Source organism: Ostrea edulis, chromosome 1, assembly GCF_947568905.1.
Source record: "Ostrea edulis chromosome 1, xbOstEdul1.1, whole genome shotgun sequence".
NCBI lineage: Eukaryota > Metazoa > Mollusca > Bivalvia > Ostreida > Ostreidae > Ostrea > Ostrea edulis.
Window position 1 is genome coordinate 60,049,375 of NC_079164.1, and position 15,222 is coordinate 60,064,596.

The 15,222-nt window shown below is 35.9% G+C and overlaps 1 protein-coding gene across 1 annotated transcript in view; it reads right to left on the reverse strand.

The window, feature by feature from the left end:
- The window catches only part of LOC125649348 (SH2B adapter protein 1-like), a 51,365-nt gene that overhangs the window by 23,502 nt on the left and 12,641 nt on the right, over positions 1–15,222 (reverse strand). The window contains exons 2-3 of the mRNA XM_048876821.2: positions 14,303–14,407; positions 570–730 (exon numbers count right to left, since the gene is read on the reverse strand). Coding sequence (XP_048732778.2) covers positions 570–730; positions 14,303–14,407 — 266 coding nt within the window. The remainder of the gene's footprint in view (positions 1–569; positions 731–14,302; positions 14,408–15,222) is intronic.

Sequence of the window (15,222 nt, forward strand, 5' to 3'; positions counted from 1 at the left end):
TTTTCAAAAAATAATAATTCATTGCTTAAATGACTATAGCATGCAAATATTCATTAATTTTATTGATAGTGCTCATCTATTTTATCATGAAATCACTCAAATTTACTGACTTAGCATTTTTAGTATTCCCCAGGACATATCTTTCTAACCATTGCACTTTTCCAATGACCTCAAACTTGTCCTGAGCAAGGTTATGACCAACTCTCAGTTCATAGGCATCTTCATGTGAAGTTATGGCCAGGACACAACTTGCACAGACAGAGTATACTATCAAAACCATAAGTGCTTCAGAACAGAACAGACCCTCCCCTCGCTGGTCCAGTCCCCAGTTCTCAATTCTGGTGATATCTAAGCTAATTATTTTAATAATTTCAAAGTACATGTATTAAAAGCTATTCCATACAAATGATGTGAAAAATCATAAACATTTTTTGCACAGAATATATTTTATTTTTTATATGCACTTTAAACATGCTTAATAAAAGGAGCACTGGGAAGGTGGAAATCCTGTCCTCAAGCACCTACAATCAAACTGGTTCATGAAAAGATTCTTTTTCCATTAATCTTACATTGGGCCGATCGAGTCATCAAGGTCCTCTGTACGCAGGGGAGGAGACACAGGCTCAGCCGGAGTGCTGGGTTGGCTGATACACCCACCAATCAAAGAGAGCCACGCTCTCATGTCCTCATGATTCTGGGCCTCAATCACATACTCACTGGTGCCCTGCCCCTAAAAAAAAAGATATTACATTACTACATTGCATCACGACATATACATGTATTGTAAAATCATGTCCAGGGGGTCTACTTTCTGTTTTGTATGTATATGTTGGTAAAGTTTCTCAAATACGCAGTGATTTGATGCCTGAGCGAAGTGAGGGACCAAATTGAGTGGCAAGAGAAAAGTTTAACATACTTAGTACATGTTTCACACGGATAATAAAACTCTTTGTGGTTTCTGTTTAGCTTATTATAACATTTCTGTATTTTTTATCCTTTAATCCAGATCATCTTGATTGATGCAGTTTTGTACTGGCTGGTTTTGATAATAAGTACCCCCAAGTTTACCTGTATTCAACAGTTAGAAGAGGGTTTTCAAGCATAATATGGTTTTTTTTATATGCATTAAAAATATCTTCACCCATGTTTCAAGACTTTGTGCCATGTCTTTTCAAATGGATTACTAATAGTATTAGGATTTGTTTCCAGCCAAGATTAAAAAGACTTCTATGTGTTTTCTGTATCACACGGGTAAACGCGTTATCGGACATTCGGTTGTTATCGGACATTCGGTTGAAAGTGGTTTCTCACTAGTAAGTTTATTTGCTTAAAATCATTGTGATTGACGTTCTTTTAGGGTATGACAACCAGTTTGCATTGAACCGTAGATATCAAAAGTCAAGAAAAATGCGCTGACGTATTCTATAGTGTTGATGTAGAAGAATAGGAAGTTTACAAAAGTAAAATTTACCAATTTTGGTCACAATTTTTATTGTAAGTAAATGCAACCCGACATTTTCTGCAATTTATCAACCATTACTTACAAGTTTTATCAATCTACAAGCAAAAGTTTTGATTTTAATTTGTTAACGGAAATCTGGTTGATTGTTTTTTAATGTTATCGGAAACTCTGGTTTTGGTTATTGGTAATTAGGTTGATGTTAATGTAGAGGATAGTAAGAATCACACAAATTACTCAGCATTGACCATTTGATTAGTTGTATATGAAATAAAATAAGGTATAAAGACTTCTCTTCTAATAAAAAGTGCAATTAATTGCTCTTTTTTGCTTTTATAAACAAGTTGTATGATCTCTTCATTGGGCTTTGCTTATTTTCTATGTATATTACATTAAAGTTAGATTAAAAATATAACTGCAGATACAAAAATACTTGGAGTTTTGCATCATTTTAACTTTATAACAGAGATATTACGAATTAGGTCTGTTGCGGCCGGGATTCGAACACCGGCCTTCCGCATGGGGGCCAAACACTCTAACCTCTTGGTCACCGCGGTTCAAAAGTCACAGGTGTTTTATTATGCCAACTCATCGTGTGTACGTGGACTGACTTCACATTCGTTATATGATCTCCCCCCCCCCCCCCCCCCCCTTTGTTGTCGACAGCATGGTAATAAACATGTAATGGTAAATGTTACTGATGAAATGTGAAGATAACGAACAGTGATCAATCTCATAACTCCTATAAGCAATACAAAATAGAGAGTTGGGCAAACACAGCTGGATATACCAGAGGTTGGATCAGATGCCTAGGTGGAGTAAGCATGCCCTGTTGACAGGTCACACCCGCCATGAGCCCTATATCCTGATCAGGTAAACGGAGTTTTCCGTAGTCAAAATCAGTGTGCCAAGAACGACCTAACAATCAGTATAAAACACGTCAGACAGCATTTGACACAATAATAGGTTGTATTGGTGAACTAGATCGTTATAACGACCATAGAATTTGCGAAATGCTGACTTCAATCAAGACTGTTGAAACCCCTGTACCACCAACTTGTTTGTCAGTAGCTTACCTCGATTTAAAAACTGACCATATGCAGAGCAAGCTCTTGCATATCGAATCAGTTGAGAGATATAAACACCATATGCAGGTGATAATGGAATATTGCTACATAAATATGGGAAGTTGACGATGGAGAAGCTGAATAATAATAATAAGTATAATAATTGATACAAAGTGCCGACTAACCAAGATTACTGCCGAAGTATTAGCCATGCATTTTAAAACGAAAGTGTTAGGGGCGATAATTCCCAGAATAGACATGCTCGACTGAAAACGAAAGTATGAACTGCATTGTAATCGAAAAATGTAGTCGTTAAATAGAGGCAAAAATTCTTGAAATGACACAAAAAGGTTGTAAAAATTATGGTCGTTGGTTGCGTCAACAGGTGGTCATTTAATACAGGTTAAATATATAAGGAAATGCCTTGTGTGTGTGGGGGGGGGGGGGTTGTTGTTGTTGTTTATGGTCACATACGACAGTGAGTCGCTTAATACAGTGGGTTGCCATGGCAGTTTTGACTGTACTACAAAACCATGCAGAGGGGGCCTTACTTTCTGTTTCGTACTCAGGATTTTTACAAATGTATATCTTAAATGCTTATAATACATTCATTTTTTTTTCATCATTTGTTAATAAGATACCACTTGTAGTTCATCAAGGTCTCTTGTCCTTCAGATATCCATATAATAAAAACACAGGCTGAGATCTAGATGTGTGATCACTTCATGTGGAGTGGGAGTATGGGAGTAACCTTATAATCAGTCCATCAAATCCACAGCTAATGATATGATGGTCATGATCAATACTCACAAACACTGTGATTACCGGACAATCCTGCACCCCTAACCCACGCCATTCAGCCAATTAACTATAGATAGATCTGATGACGTGAAGGAAAACTACATCCATATATCCCTAAATGACTGGGGTTTTTTTATCTTACAGATATACAGATGAATTTCAGAAAAGGTGGAATCAGTAGCTCTGCTGTCTACATGGTGAGAAGGAACTATGAAAAATCTGTCAGTCACAGCTAGTGACTGCTTTCTGCTTCCGTGACAGCTAGGTTCACACAAACATTTACCAGCAGATTAAAAGTTACATGTACATAATTAAATTTCCTTCATTTCACAACTAGTGCAGCACATGAGCTCACAATCTTTTCAGATTTTAATTTATCTCCTCATTTTAACAGCGCAAAATTAGATGTATATTTTGAAATTGTATATTCTGTTAGACTACAGTGAAGTTCCTGATTTACATGGAAAAAAGTATAGCAACACCAAAGGTACTCCTTCATAAAATTTTCGAAAATGGAGCCATAATTTTGAGTTTAGCAACACAATTCAGTCTGTTCATACATATACCAGGTACAGTATATTTAATTGCCAATTATACCCTCTGTTGTTAGATAAGAGTCTCGCCCATATGACTATTGTATTCACTTCCAACAGAACTGTGAGTTTTAAACAGTGCTTTCACTGCTTTACCTCTTTCCGTAAGGCCAATCAAAATTAATTGATAGATTATTATCCACGCCTGCCCCTCAAAAAAGGGCCTGCCCCGATTTTTTATATTTATTTTCGCAAAAATTACGATTTCAAACAAACTTGCTTCCCAGTGACTTGAGTGAATGATTAAATTCACAGAATGTTGGTTTTATATCTTCTACCAAGGATTCTTTGGATGCTGACTTGATTAACAATTTGTGTGATGCCTTTTGTCATTATTTTTTCCCCCGGGAAATAAAAATAAAATCCTCCCATCCACCCCATATTTTTTTGTGACCCCAAATGATAATCTACTAATTAAGTTGACTTGGCCTAACTTGTAGAATTTGATAAATTCGGTTTACTTTTCTTGCACATGAAATGATGGGTTCTTTCACAACTCTCAAATGGAATAAGGAAACAGACATATTGTTGTTGTGAGTAAGAGGCCCATAGCCTGAGTACTAGCGAAAAGTACTCCCAATATATGGCTATGAAATCTAGAATAAAATTTCCAGTTCTGAACATCTAAGCTAAATTCTAATGTTCACCGACAGTGTAACACAAGATGTGTTCTTAAAACTTCACTGCCCTCAAAAGTACATACACTGATGAAAGATTTTACATAAAATAATATGTGTATTCACATTAAAACATTAAAAGACATGACTAATTTGGACCATCCTAGAGTCCAAACCCTGGGTTGTGAAATTCACCATTTTTTGTACATTCCTTTCTGCTATTCCTAAGTATGTATTTAGAGATTTTATACAGTATTAGCAAACTCAGGCCAAATTTAAAAAGGAGTTTGTTTGCCATCGCGCGACTGACCCATTTTTAACCCCCTGACTGGAAAGTTTTTAATGACATAATTTCGGCCATGTTTTTTTTTCACTCGATTTTCCGACTTCTGTTTTTCTTTCAAATTCCTATCCATGTTTGGTTCATTTTCACAAGTCAACGGTTATTGATTCGTTACCTCGCACCATGCTCGCATCAGTCACCATTCGAAACACAGGTTTGGGACAGGGGATGACGCAATAAGCTGAAATTAAATCATCCAATGAGATTCCTCGTTTAAGATGCAAGTTTGGAAAGAGCAAAAACAGAAAGTAAACAATGGTCTTCGTGGGGTACTTTTCTTAACATCAAGAACATTGCGTGTTGTTTTTATTTTGTAACGAGGTAATTAACCTTGACTTGTGAAGATGCGTTTGGTTTGGTTCTTAGATTTGTTCTTTGCGGTGTTTTGTAAATCGCCGCAATTTTAAGCGCTCAAATGATCGATTCGGCACATGGCATACTGGTAGAATTTTATCTATCCGACGAGGCATCATTCGATAATTATGGACACAAACAACAACTATGTCCGATGAAAATGTAAATGGGTACGCCGAATATTCGAAAATGCCTGCAATTTACCAAAATGCCCCCAGGAATTAGTTTTCGAAATACCACCTAAAAGTATCGAAATCCCCCTCTAATTATATACATTAATGCATATTAAGTTTATATATGTTAATCTTTTATGATAAAACGTTTTTAAATTTGTGATTGTAAATTTAGGAAATTCAATTGTGTTCGCATTCACGATATTTCAAAGAAAGATAACTCTAGCAAAATTTATACATATATATCACCGATGATTTTTTCCCCTATACAAAAGGAAATAATGGTTGAACACATTCTTCTAAATGAAAGAAAAATAACATGAGTTACCTTCCTTAGATTAACACAAATTCTAATAACAAGACTTTTTTTATTAAAAAATTTATGTTATTTTTTCTTCAGAGACGGTATTTTACACATTGAATCAATCTCTAATCTTTCAATTTAACTTTTAAAAATTGATTCAAAGGGGAATTTCGTTAGTTCTAATGGGCATTTCGGTATTTCTGGAGGCATTTCGGTAATTCGTGGTACCGCGGAATACGGATTTAATGTATCAGAAATCGTTTGACCAACATCATTGAACATGAAATTGTGTTGAGTTTATACGAATAATGTTTTAGTTCAACAACAATCTACCAAGTTTCAGTTACATAATACATGCATGTCACATTGGCCATTGAGAGTAAAATCATGGCAACCAAGACTCTAGACAAATTTGAAAAAACAATGGACATATTCAAGACCTGGAAAACAAACACCCACAAAACAAGTAACATATCAGAATAACAAAATAATATATGAGCCATACACAAACTACTCCTGTCCATGAAGTTAAAACTACACTTTTTAGAGAGGTTTCTGACAGTTCTGCAAGTAATTCACTATAATAGGGTTAATTCATCAAAAGAACACAAAATATAAAAACAGAATTTTGATATTCAATATATTTTCAGCAACAAAAAAAAAAAAAAAAAGAAATCCCTTACCGACCGACCCAATATTTTTTATGACCCTCGGGCTATGGTAAACCAACATTTTTTTAAATTTGGCCTTACACATAAATATCATATACTAAGTTTGGCCCCACCCTGGAGTCAAAACCCCTACCCCGGGGATCATCAAATTAAAAATTTTGGTAAATTTTTGGGACTACCTGCTCTTTCTAAATATCCATTTAGTTTCAATTTAGTATCAATAACACTAAAGAAGATGTTATTTAAGTGTTTTACACATAAACACTACATAGTAAGTTTGGGCCTGCCCTGGGGTCAGAACCTCTACCCCAGAGACAGGGTTCCAAATTACCGCTCGCCCACTCGCATTGGCGACTAAACTTTGCTTGTGGGCACCCAAAATTTCCGTTCTCATCGCCCACTTGACGACTGTAATTGTCCGATCAACATTTTTCTTTCCAACCGATCCGAGTCCTATTATAATTGAAGTTCAATTTCCGGTTGAGGTTTTGCCACTTGGCGAGACATTCCTGTGGTATCAAATCTTCCAAAATGTACTTAAACCAGAAGTTGAACAACGCTTAAGGGTTACTTCAAATGAAAAGAAAACGTCTGCTTTTACCAAAGTGGAAAGAAGGGGAGAATATGGTTCGATGACGGCGAAAAGGGGATGACGTGATGTGTGTACAAAACATGACACGAAAGGTCCAATTGTTGTAACAGCTTGCCCAAGTTATAAACTTGACAGCATCGTAAAGCTGAGAAAGGACTAAAGCCAAAATTGCATGATTTGGCCCTGTCAATCTTTGAAAATAAAACTTTATATTTATAGAAAAAATCTTAGGCCAGACTTTAATTAGAAATTATACTATTAATTTCCATATCGAGTTTTGTGCAGGAAACAGCACGAGCGTAATTATATGCATTGAAACCGGATGCGGTATGTCAAAAATACCTATTTTTTATAGAAATTCTAAACTTTATTTAATAAATTTTTATGGGCGCCACTCTTGAACCACGATGATATTTTATATACGGTTATATCGGTATCTGAGAAATATTGTGTATTAGTTTCGTGTTGGTTTACGTGCGGCGCCATATTTTATTTGATGATTTTGAATTCTTGAAACTTGCCTAGAATTTTCCGGATTACCGTTTTAAGTGGTTAAACTGGGCATGAAATTTGATAGTTTAAATGTGTTTTGTCATGTTTCGAATCAAACAGTGATGAATTCAATGTTAATGTTGATTATCACATTATTTATCGAATCTCACTCGGGTTACGGTGATCGAAGATAGGGAATTTCCAATGCAATAAAAATAGATCCATATAAATATACTGATTTCAAAGCTGTGAAATTATGAGACTTTGCTATGGTATTTTTTCTAATATTATATGGATTAAGCAATTTCATGTACTTCACTTAAGGTTTCCTAAGTAAACATACGCACTAGGCCTAGTGAACACTTTCCAAAATCTTTGTTCCTCAGTTCTTGCATAAGGAATGACGTCGCCTGTCAAGCTGACGAAATTAATCAACTCTTCATAACAATGGAGTTTACTCACGGGGGCTTGCTCCAATCGGAACACGCTCGGCCTGTCGGTTACGGAATGGCCGAGTTGTTACGATTGGGGCTTGCTCCCATTAAAACAATACATGTATTGTAAACAATGCTTTATTTTAGCTAAAATATAATTATTTGATAAAAATATTGTTTTAAATGGTAGCAATTTAAACCCTGTTGTTTACTGCAACCATGGGAAAAACTGACGGGAGACAACTCTTTCAAGCTTCTTAATGGGGTGCCCTGTGGGGAATTTTTAAGCAAATCTATAGGCTAATACCATCACAACTAGCTTTTCAAGGATAAATTCCTAGTAGGGAATGGTGTTATTAGAAATGAAAAGCAATTAAATCATTGAATTACAAATACATATTTAAAAACTAAAATGATATGCGGTAAAAATGAATAAATTAATTTAAAATGAATAAACATATAGATAAATCATAAATGTGGATAATTAAAAATACATGGTATAAGTAAATACACAATAACAATAGCTATCTAGTAGATAAAAAGAAATAGACACACAGTAGTCGACAAATGAATAGTATAAATACTGTAGTTAAATAAATACAAAGGGGGGGGGGGGGGGGGGGTGGTCTCGGGGCCGGTTGGACCTCTTGCTTTCGTCAGAAAATTGTGCTTTAAAAAGTACGAATAACACATTTTGAAGGTGACCCCACCTTTGAAAATCAAAACTAATGGTAGACCCCCCCCCCTTTTAAAAAAAATCCTGGATCTGTCCCAGGCATATCAAATAAATATAAACACACAAGAAGATAAATAATTTGACTAAATAAAAGCATACGGATAATAATAGAAGAGAAAAAAAAACAAAAACAAAACAGGAGTAAATACATGAATGAGCGAATTGTTAATAAACATGAATCTATTATAGAGTATATTAAACATGAATAAATAAATGCATCCCCGATAAATAATAAAGATGTGTTAGTAGCATATTTAAATGGAAAATAAATAACAGAAATAATTCAAAGGCATGGGGATATGAACTTTAAAATGTGTACAGTAATGAAAGCCGACAATTTCTTCTATTATCATTATTATTACGATTATCATTTTTATTGTATTTTCATATGAATGGCATCGAGCGTAAAAGTGATTGATAGTATTGTTGGTACTAATCTAATTTTATAATACACAACATATTTTCTAAACTTCATCCAACCCTGTTTCATAATGCTGCTGGCTCTTTGTGTCTAGCATCTTTTTTTCAATGACAGACGAGCGACGTCTGTATTTATATACCGAAAGGTAGAAGTCTATAGGAAATAGGAATTGGTTTATATAATTCTCAATTTGACATCAGATAAAGTGTTAATTGGGGATATATGCATTTGCTCGATCAAGATATGGGGCTCACGGCGGTTGTGACCGGTCGACAGGGATGCTTACTCCTCCTAGGCACCTGATCCCACCTCTTGTATATTCAGGGGTCCGTGTTTGCACAACTCTATTTAGTATTGCTTATAGGAGTTATGAGATTAATCACTGTTCGTTATATTCGCCTTTCATGCATATGTTAATGTTTTCAGCAGAATCGTTATGTACCGAGATTCAATCTCTTCATGAAAAATAAATTGATATCAACATCAGTCTTGAAGTTCACAAAAACTTTTCCGAGACACTATCTATACTGTATCAATAAAGCCTAATGTCATCATGAATTTTGTTCTAGCCAGTAATTGAAGGCATAATCACCAGGGTGAATTTCAAAAACGATTGAATGACAAACACAAATCGGACTCAAATGCAGAAAAGCTCACATCATAGATTTTAAAAACCTAAGCAATTTATTTACCAAGAAAGTGCCTAAAAATTTTCTACAATTCAGGAGTTTCAGCGAGTTGGGCTAGAGTTTTAATGAACACGGCTACATTCTTCTTTTATTAATTCAGTATGCACACCTTTCGTCAGTATTGATGTTTTCTCTTAATTGACCGATATACATATATTTCTAGCACTTGAGAGTTTATCATCTTTTGAAGCTCATTTGATACTTTTCAAATATTTTTATTAGAGATGTCATCGAGTATTCGACAATCACTCGATCATCGACTAAATTTTTCACAGTCGAGTACTCGTTAGAATAGCTTTTTTAAATAATGTTCATAAATCCTTACAGCTATATCTCCCGAAATGGGGGAGAATGTTCGCGACTGTGAATTAAAACTTTAACTCTCCGAAAACTCGTACCCTGATGGCATTAATCCAATTATTTGATGGTCTATGAAGGAAAACGGCTTTCCTTTCCTGGCATTCCTAGCTGGTGAGTTTTTGTTCGTGCCTTCAGAGAGAATTTTTTTCATTAAATTGTTAAAATCCTGGCCCCTGGGGGTCAGATGGGGCCACAATAGGGGATCAAAGTTTTACATACAAATATATAGGAATTTTTAAAAAAAAATCTTCTTCTCAAGAACCACTGAGCCAGAAAAGCTGATATTTACATGAAAGCTTTCTGATATAGTGCAGATTCAAGTTTGTTCAAATCATGGCCCCTGGGGGTAGGATGGGGCCACAAGGGGGGATCAAAGTTTTACATACAAATATATAGGAAAAATCTTCAAATATCTTCTTCTCGTGAACCATTGGGCCAAAGAAGTTCACATTTACAAGAAAAATTTCTGACATAGTGTAGATTCAAGTTTGCGAAAACTATGGCCTCCAGGGGTAGATTGGGGCCATGATAAGGACTACGGTTTTACATGCAAATATATATAGAAAGTCTTCTGATATGGACCAAGGTGACTCAGGTGAGTGATGTGTCCCATGGGCCTCTTGTTCTCCTTTACGCCATTCGAGTAAATATTGACTTCGTTAATTAACTACCTTAGCAATACAACGACGTCAAAATGACGTTACAATGTAAATGCATTCATTTCATTGCTATATTTAGAAGCCCGTAGAAAGAAAATGTGTAGAGGAAATCGAATAAAATAAATTGATTTAGAAAGCAAATTTTGTAGCCTTTTGACCCCCAAAAGATTTTAAATTTTGGAAACAGGGCCATTTTTCATGATTTCTGGCTTTAGTCCTTTTGAAATCACATAAAAAGTCAGAAGAAACGTGTGCTAAGTCAGACGCCATGAAGATAATAAAGTCCATGAACTCTGATATTTTTGCTAGGTCGACGGATTGAGAGTGGAAATGAGAGAGAGGTATTCGAAAGAATTACGGAGAAGGAAACAGAATTTAAATATTGATATTTTATTTTTTAGATAAATTGCAACGTGACCTGATATTTCTTTTTTCTTGTAAAGAAACCATGCTATTCAATTTCATGATATATGTGGGCTACTGAAATTTCATGTGGGCTAACAGTATTTCTTATTCAGGGGCCCACTTGGCCCCTAAGGTATTCAGTCGAAGTTGGGACCCTGCAGGGATCATGAAATTTACAATTTTGGTAGAGGCCTTCCTGCTCTACAATGCTATGCATTTAGTTTTTCTTACATGTGTGTGGTTCTTGAGAAGAAGATTTTTGAAAATTGTTCAATTTTGGGCAGTTTTTGCCCTGCCCCTAGGGCCCTAGGGGTGCATGAGTCCTGAAATTTAAGATTTATGTCCCCCTTGTCCCAAAGATACCAAATTTGAAAAGAATTGGAATAGTAGTTATCAAGAAGAAGTTAAAAATGTTCAAATTGTTAACGGAAGATGACAGACGACAACCAATTGCAATTGGTCATCTAGTCGGTCATCACCATTCACCATCTGTAGAATTGCTAGAAATTACCATTTAAGGAATGATGTCAAAGATTGTGTAAGTTCTGAAAGACCCCATACGACATCAATGCTCTCAGAAGGATGATTAATTGGTTAGACAAAATGTGTTTACCAATAGATCAGTTTTAAAAAGGGATCGAATGGTTGCCACATCATCTGCCTTCAACAGTTACAGACAGTGTGGAATCGACTGAAATCATTTGGCTATCGTGCAAGAAGACCACAATAAAACCTTTGCTTACACCCAACCACAAAGCAGCATGTAAAGTGTCATGCTCATCAACTCTTGAAGGAAAACCCATAGGTTGGGTGAGTCATTTTTTTGCTACATATCACAGACAGACGGATGTATATATGGCAGCAACCTAGAACTGCATATACTGAAAGAAATATTGTATAGAGATGATTCCATTTGGTGGTGGATCAGTTATGGTGTGGGGCTGCGTTTCCTATGACTGTAAGCTGGATCTTATCACAGTTAGGGGCAACCTTAATGCACAGAATGACCAAAGGGACAATCTTGCAAGTGTTGTGCCTTATTTTGACAACCACCTTCTTCGGAGTCCTAGGATACGCTCACAATCGCTATAATAGGATCTGACATAACCCCACTGGGGGTCATGTCCACATGACCTTTTGCTTGGAATATTCATGAGAACTATCAGCCAGTCAGATTACGCCATACAGACAATGATGGCTATTCAGGCGGTTCCCGGCAATTCGTAAACAAGTTGCAGTAATCGCTTTCCCGCAGAATTTATTGAACACTATTAAATTGTATATTCTCACATAAGGAATTCTAAATTTTCGCAATAATGTCTAATCTATTCTGTCCATACAAACAACAAACGTACGAGATAAAATACACCCAAATCAAATTAAAATTTTCATGTCCGACTCCCGTATTTACACTTCTTGTTTACATTTCTGGTATAGTAAAAGTCCCGACGTGAAGAAGAAAATAGATCATATGGTTTTCTTATATCTCACGTTCTTAAATAAAAGGAAGGAATTAATGTTGTTCTTGAAGAAGTTTGGTATCTTTCTGTGTTTGAAATTAAAGCTTAACATGGAATTTGTATGTGAAATAAGCAAAGATTGATATCCATCTGGCATTAAATGATGCACTTCGATTGACAAAAACTCGTTTGTCATTAATACTTTTCTCATAAAGAATAAAAATAAAAAATCGCTAAAACGCATCAAAGATGCATATGGCCGAGTTGAAGTTTGGAAAATTATGCACACTTGCATTCACGAAGTAAAAACATGCACATATTTAATATAGTTTATAAGTATGCACCTTTGAATGGTCGCTATAGGTATTTAGTGTGTTAATGACCTTGACCTTTGGATTTCAAAAGCAACATTAATCTTGAATGTCATCAGGATTTGATTGATTGATTGATTGATTGATGTTTTCCACCACACTCAACAATTTTTCAGTTATATGGTGGAGCCCAGTTTTTTATTGGTGGAAGAGAACCCAGATACAATGTACCTGGGAAGAGCTAGACCACCGACCTACTGAAAGTAAACTGGGAAACTTTCTCACTTACTGGCACTAGCGGGATTTGAACCTGCGCCGACAAAGGTGAGAGGCCGTGTGATTTTGAGCTTGATGCTCTAACCACTCGACCACGGAGGCCCCTTATCAGGATTTGAAGTCTGATAAACATGCACCAGCAAGTACATGTATATAAGTTAGAGGCAAGCTCAAATCTACAGTATATAGTGAAAAAGAGACCTTGACCTTTGGACCTCAAAATAAATAGGAACCTTCCTCTTTTGGATGTGATCAAAATATGCAAGTCTGACAAAGCGAACCAAGTAGTATGAAAGTTAAGAGACCGGACAAGCTCAAATCTATGGCATTTAGTGACAAAGTGACCTTGACCTTTGACTTTAGAAAACATAGGAACCTTCCTCTTTTGGATGTGATCATGTTATGTAAGTCTCACAAAGATGTACCAAAAAGTATGAAAGTTAGAGATCGGACAAGCTCAAATCTATGGCATTTAGTGACAAAGCGACCGTGATCTTTGACATCAAAATAATTAGGAACCTTCCTCTTTTGGATGTGATTATGTTATGTAAGTTTCACAAAGATGCCCATAGGAGTATGAAAGTTAGAGACCGGACAAGCTCAAATCTATGGCATTTAGTGACAAAGTGACCTTGACCTTTGACCTCAAAATCAATAGGAACGTTTCTCTTTTGGATGTGATCATGTTATGTAATTCTCACAAAGATGCACCAAACAGTATGAAAGTTAGAGATCGGACAAGCTAATTGTGGACGTTGCCCGCCCGCTCGCCTGACTGGACGCCCATCCTTTGCCAATTTAAAAGCCGAGATTTGCTACGCAACGCAGCTAAAAAATAAAATCCTCCCACCCGCCCCATACTTTTTGATGAACCTGGATGACAATCTACTAATTAAGTTGAATTGGCCTAACGGTAGCAGAATGAATCACAAGTCATTAAGTTATATTTCAGTGCATTTCAAATTCACCATCACAAACCTGCTACTGTTCTTGTTTATGTTTTGTTTTCATGTAAATATTATATATATGAATGAAATTAATCTGCTAAAATGGTAATTTAAAACTTTTAACTTGACAATGTATACCTTTAAAACAAACGTATGCTGGTGGTTGTCGGGCATTTCTAGTGAGGTTGTCTCCCTTGCCTCAGTAATGAGAAAGCAGAAGAGTCCCGCCTTTGGTTTCATTGACTGAAAGATAGATAAAACTAAGTGAAAGAAAATATCTCACATAACAGTAACAGTGTTCAACAAACTTTTTCACTATAGTAGTCCAAAGGACTAGTTAAGATTCTGTAATTAACTAATCCACCTAGGCCAACTGGTAGCTATAATCTGGCTACCAGCTGAGTCACAAAGCCACAAGGGGGTGGGGGGCAGTGCAGGATGGGGCTTTCACCCATATGGTGATGGGGATTCAGGGGAGCCTACCGTCCAAAATTTTTAAGATCTAGTCTTCAAGAAAAATCATGCATTTCTGTTTCATAATTATGACCATTTAATAAACTCATTTTAGCCTCTGATTTTACTGATTTATTTATCAAACCATGATGTTTTGGGTGTAGATTGTACGCTTTAATTGCAGTGTTACGAGCTATATTTTTCTAAGGGCAGAATTCATATGGTTGCTTTCAAGATTAGACATTAGTCCATTCTTCTTTTGGTAGTCCACCAGACTACTCATAACCGATATTCTGATATCCCGGGGCAAAATTTACTGCCTAGGGCTACCGGCAATAATCAAGAGCCATGCATATAACTAACATTATATATACATAATATATTGATAGCCACTGAGGACCATTGAAGTGAAGTAAGTTAACCCAGATCACATACAATGTAAAACAAAGTGGGTTAAGTTAACCTGTTCAGGTGTAACTTAAGTGAGTTAACCCAGATCACATACATTGTAAAACAAAGTGGTTTAAGTTAATCCCGGGGCCATAAAACTTAGACTAATTCACTCTTGACCTGGGGGTCATAGTTTTAATAACAAACTTGAATCT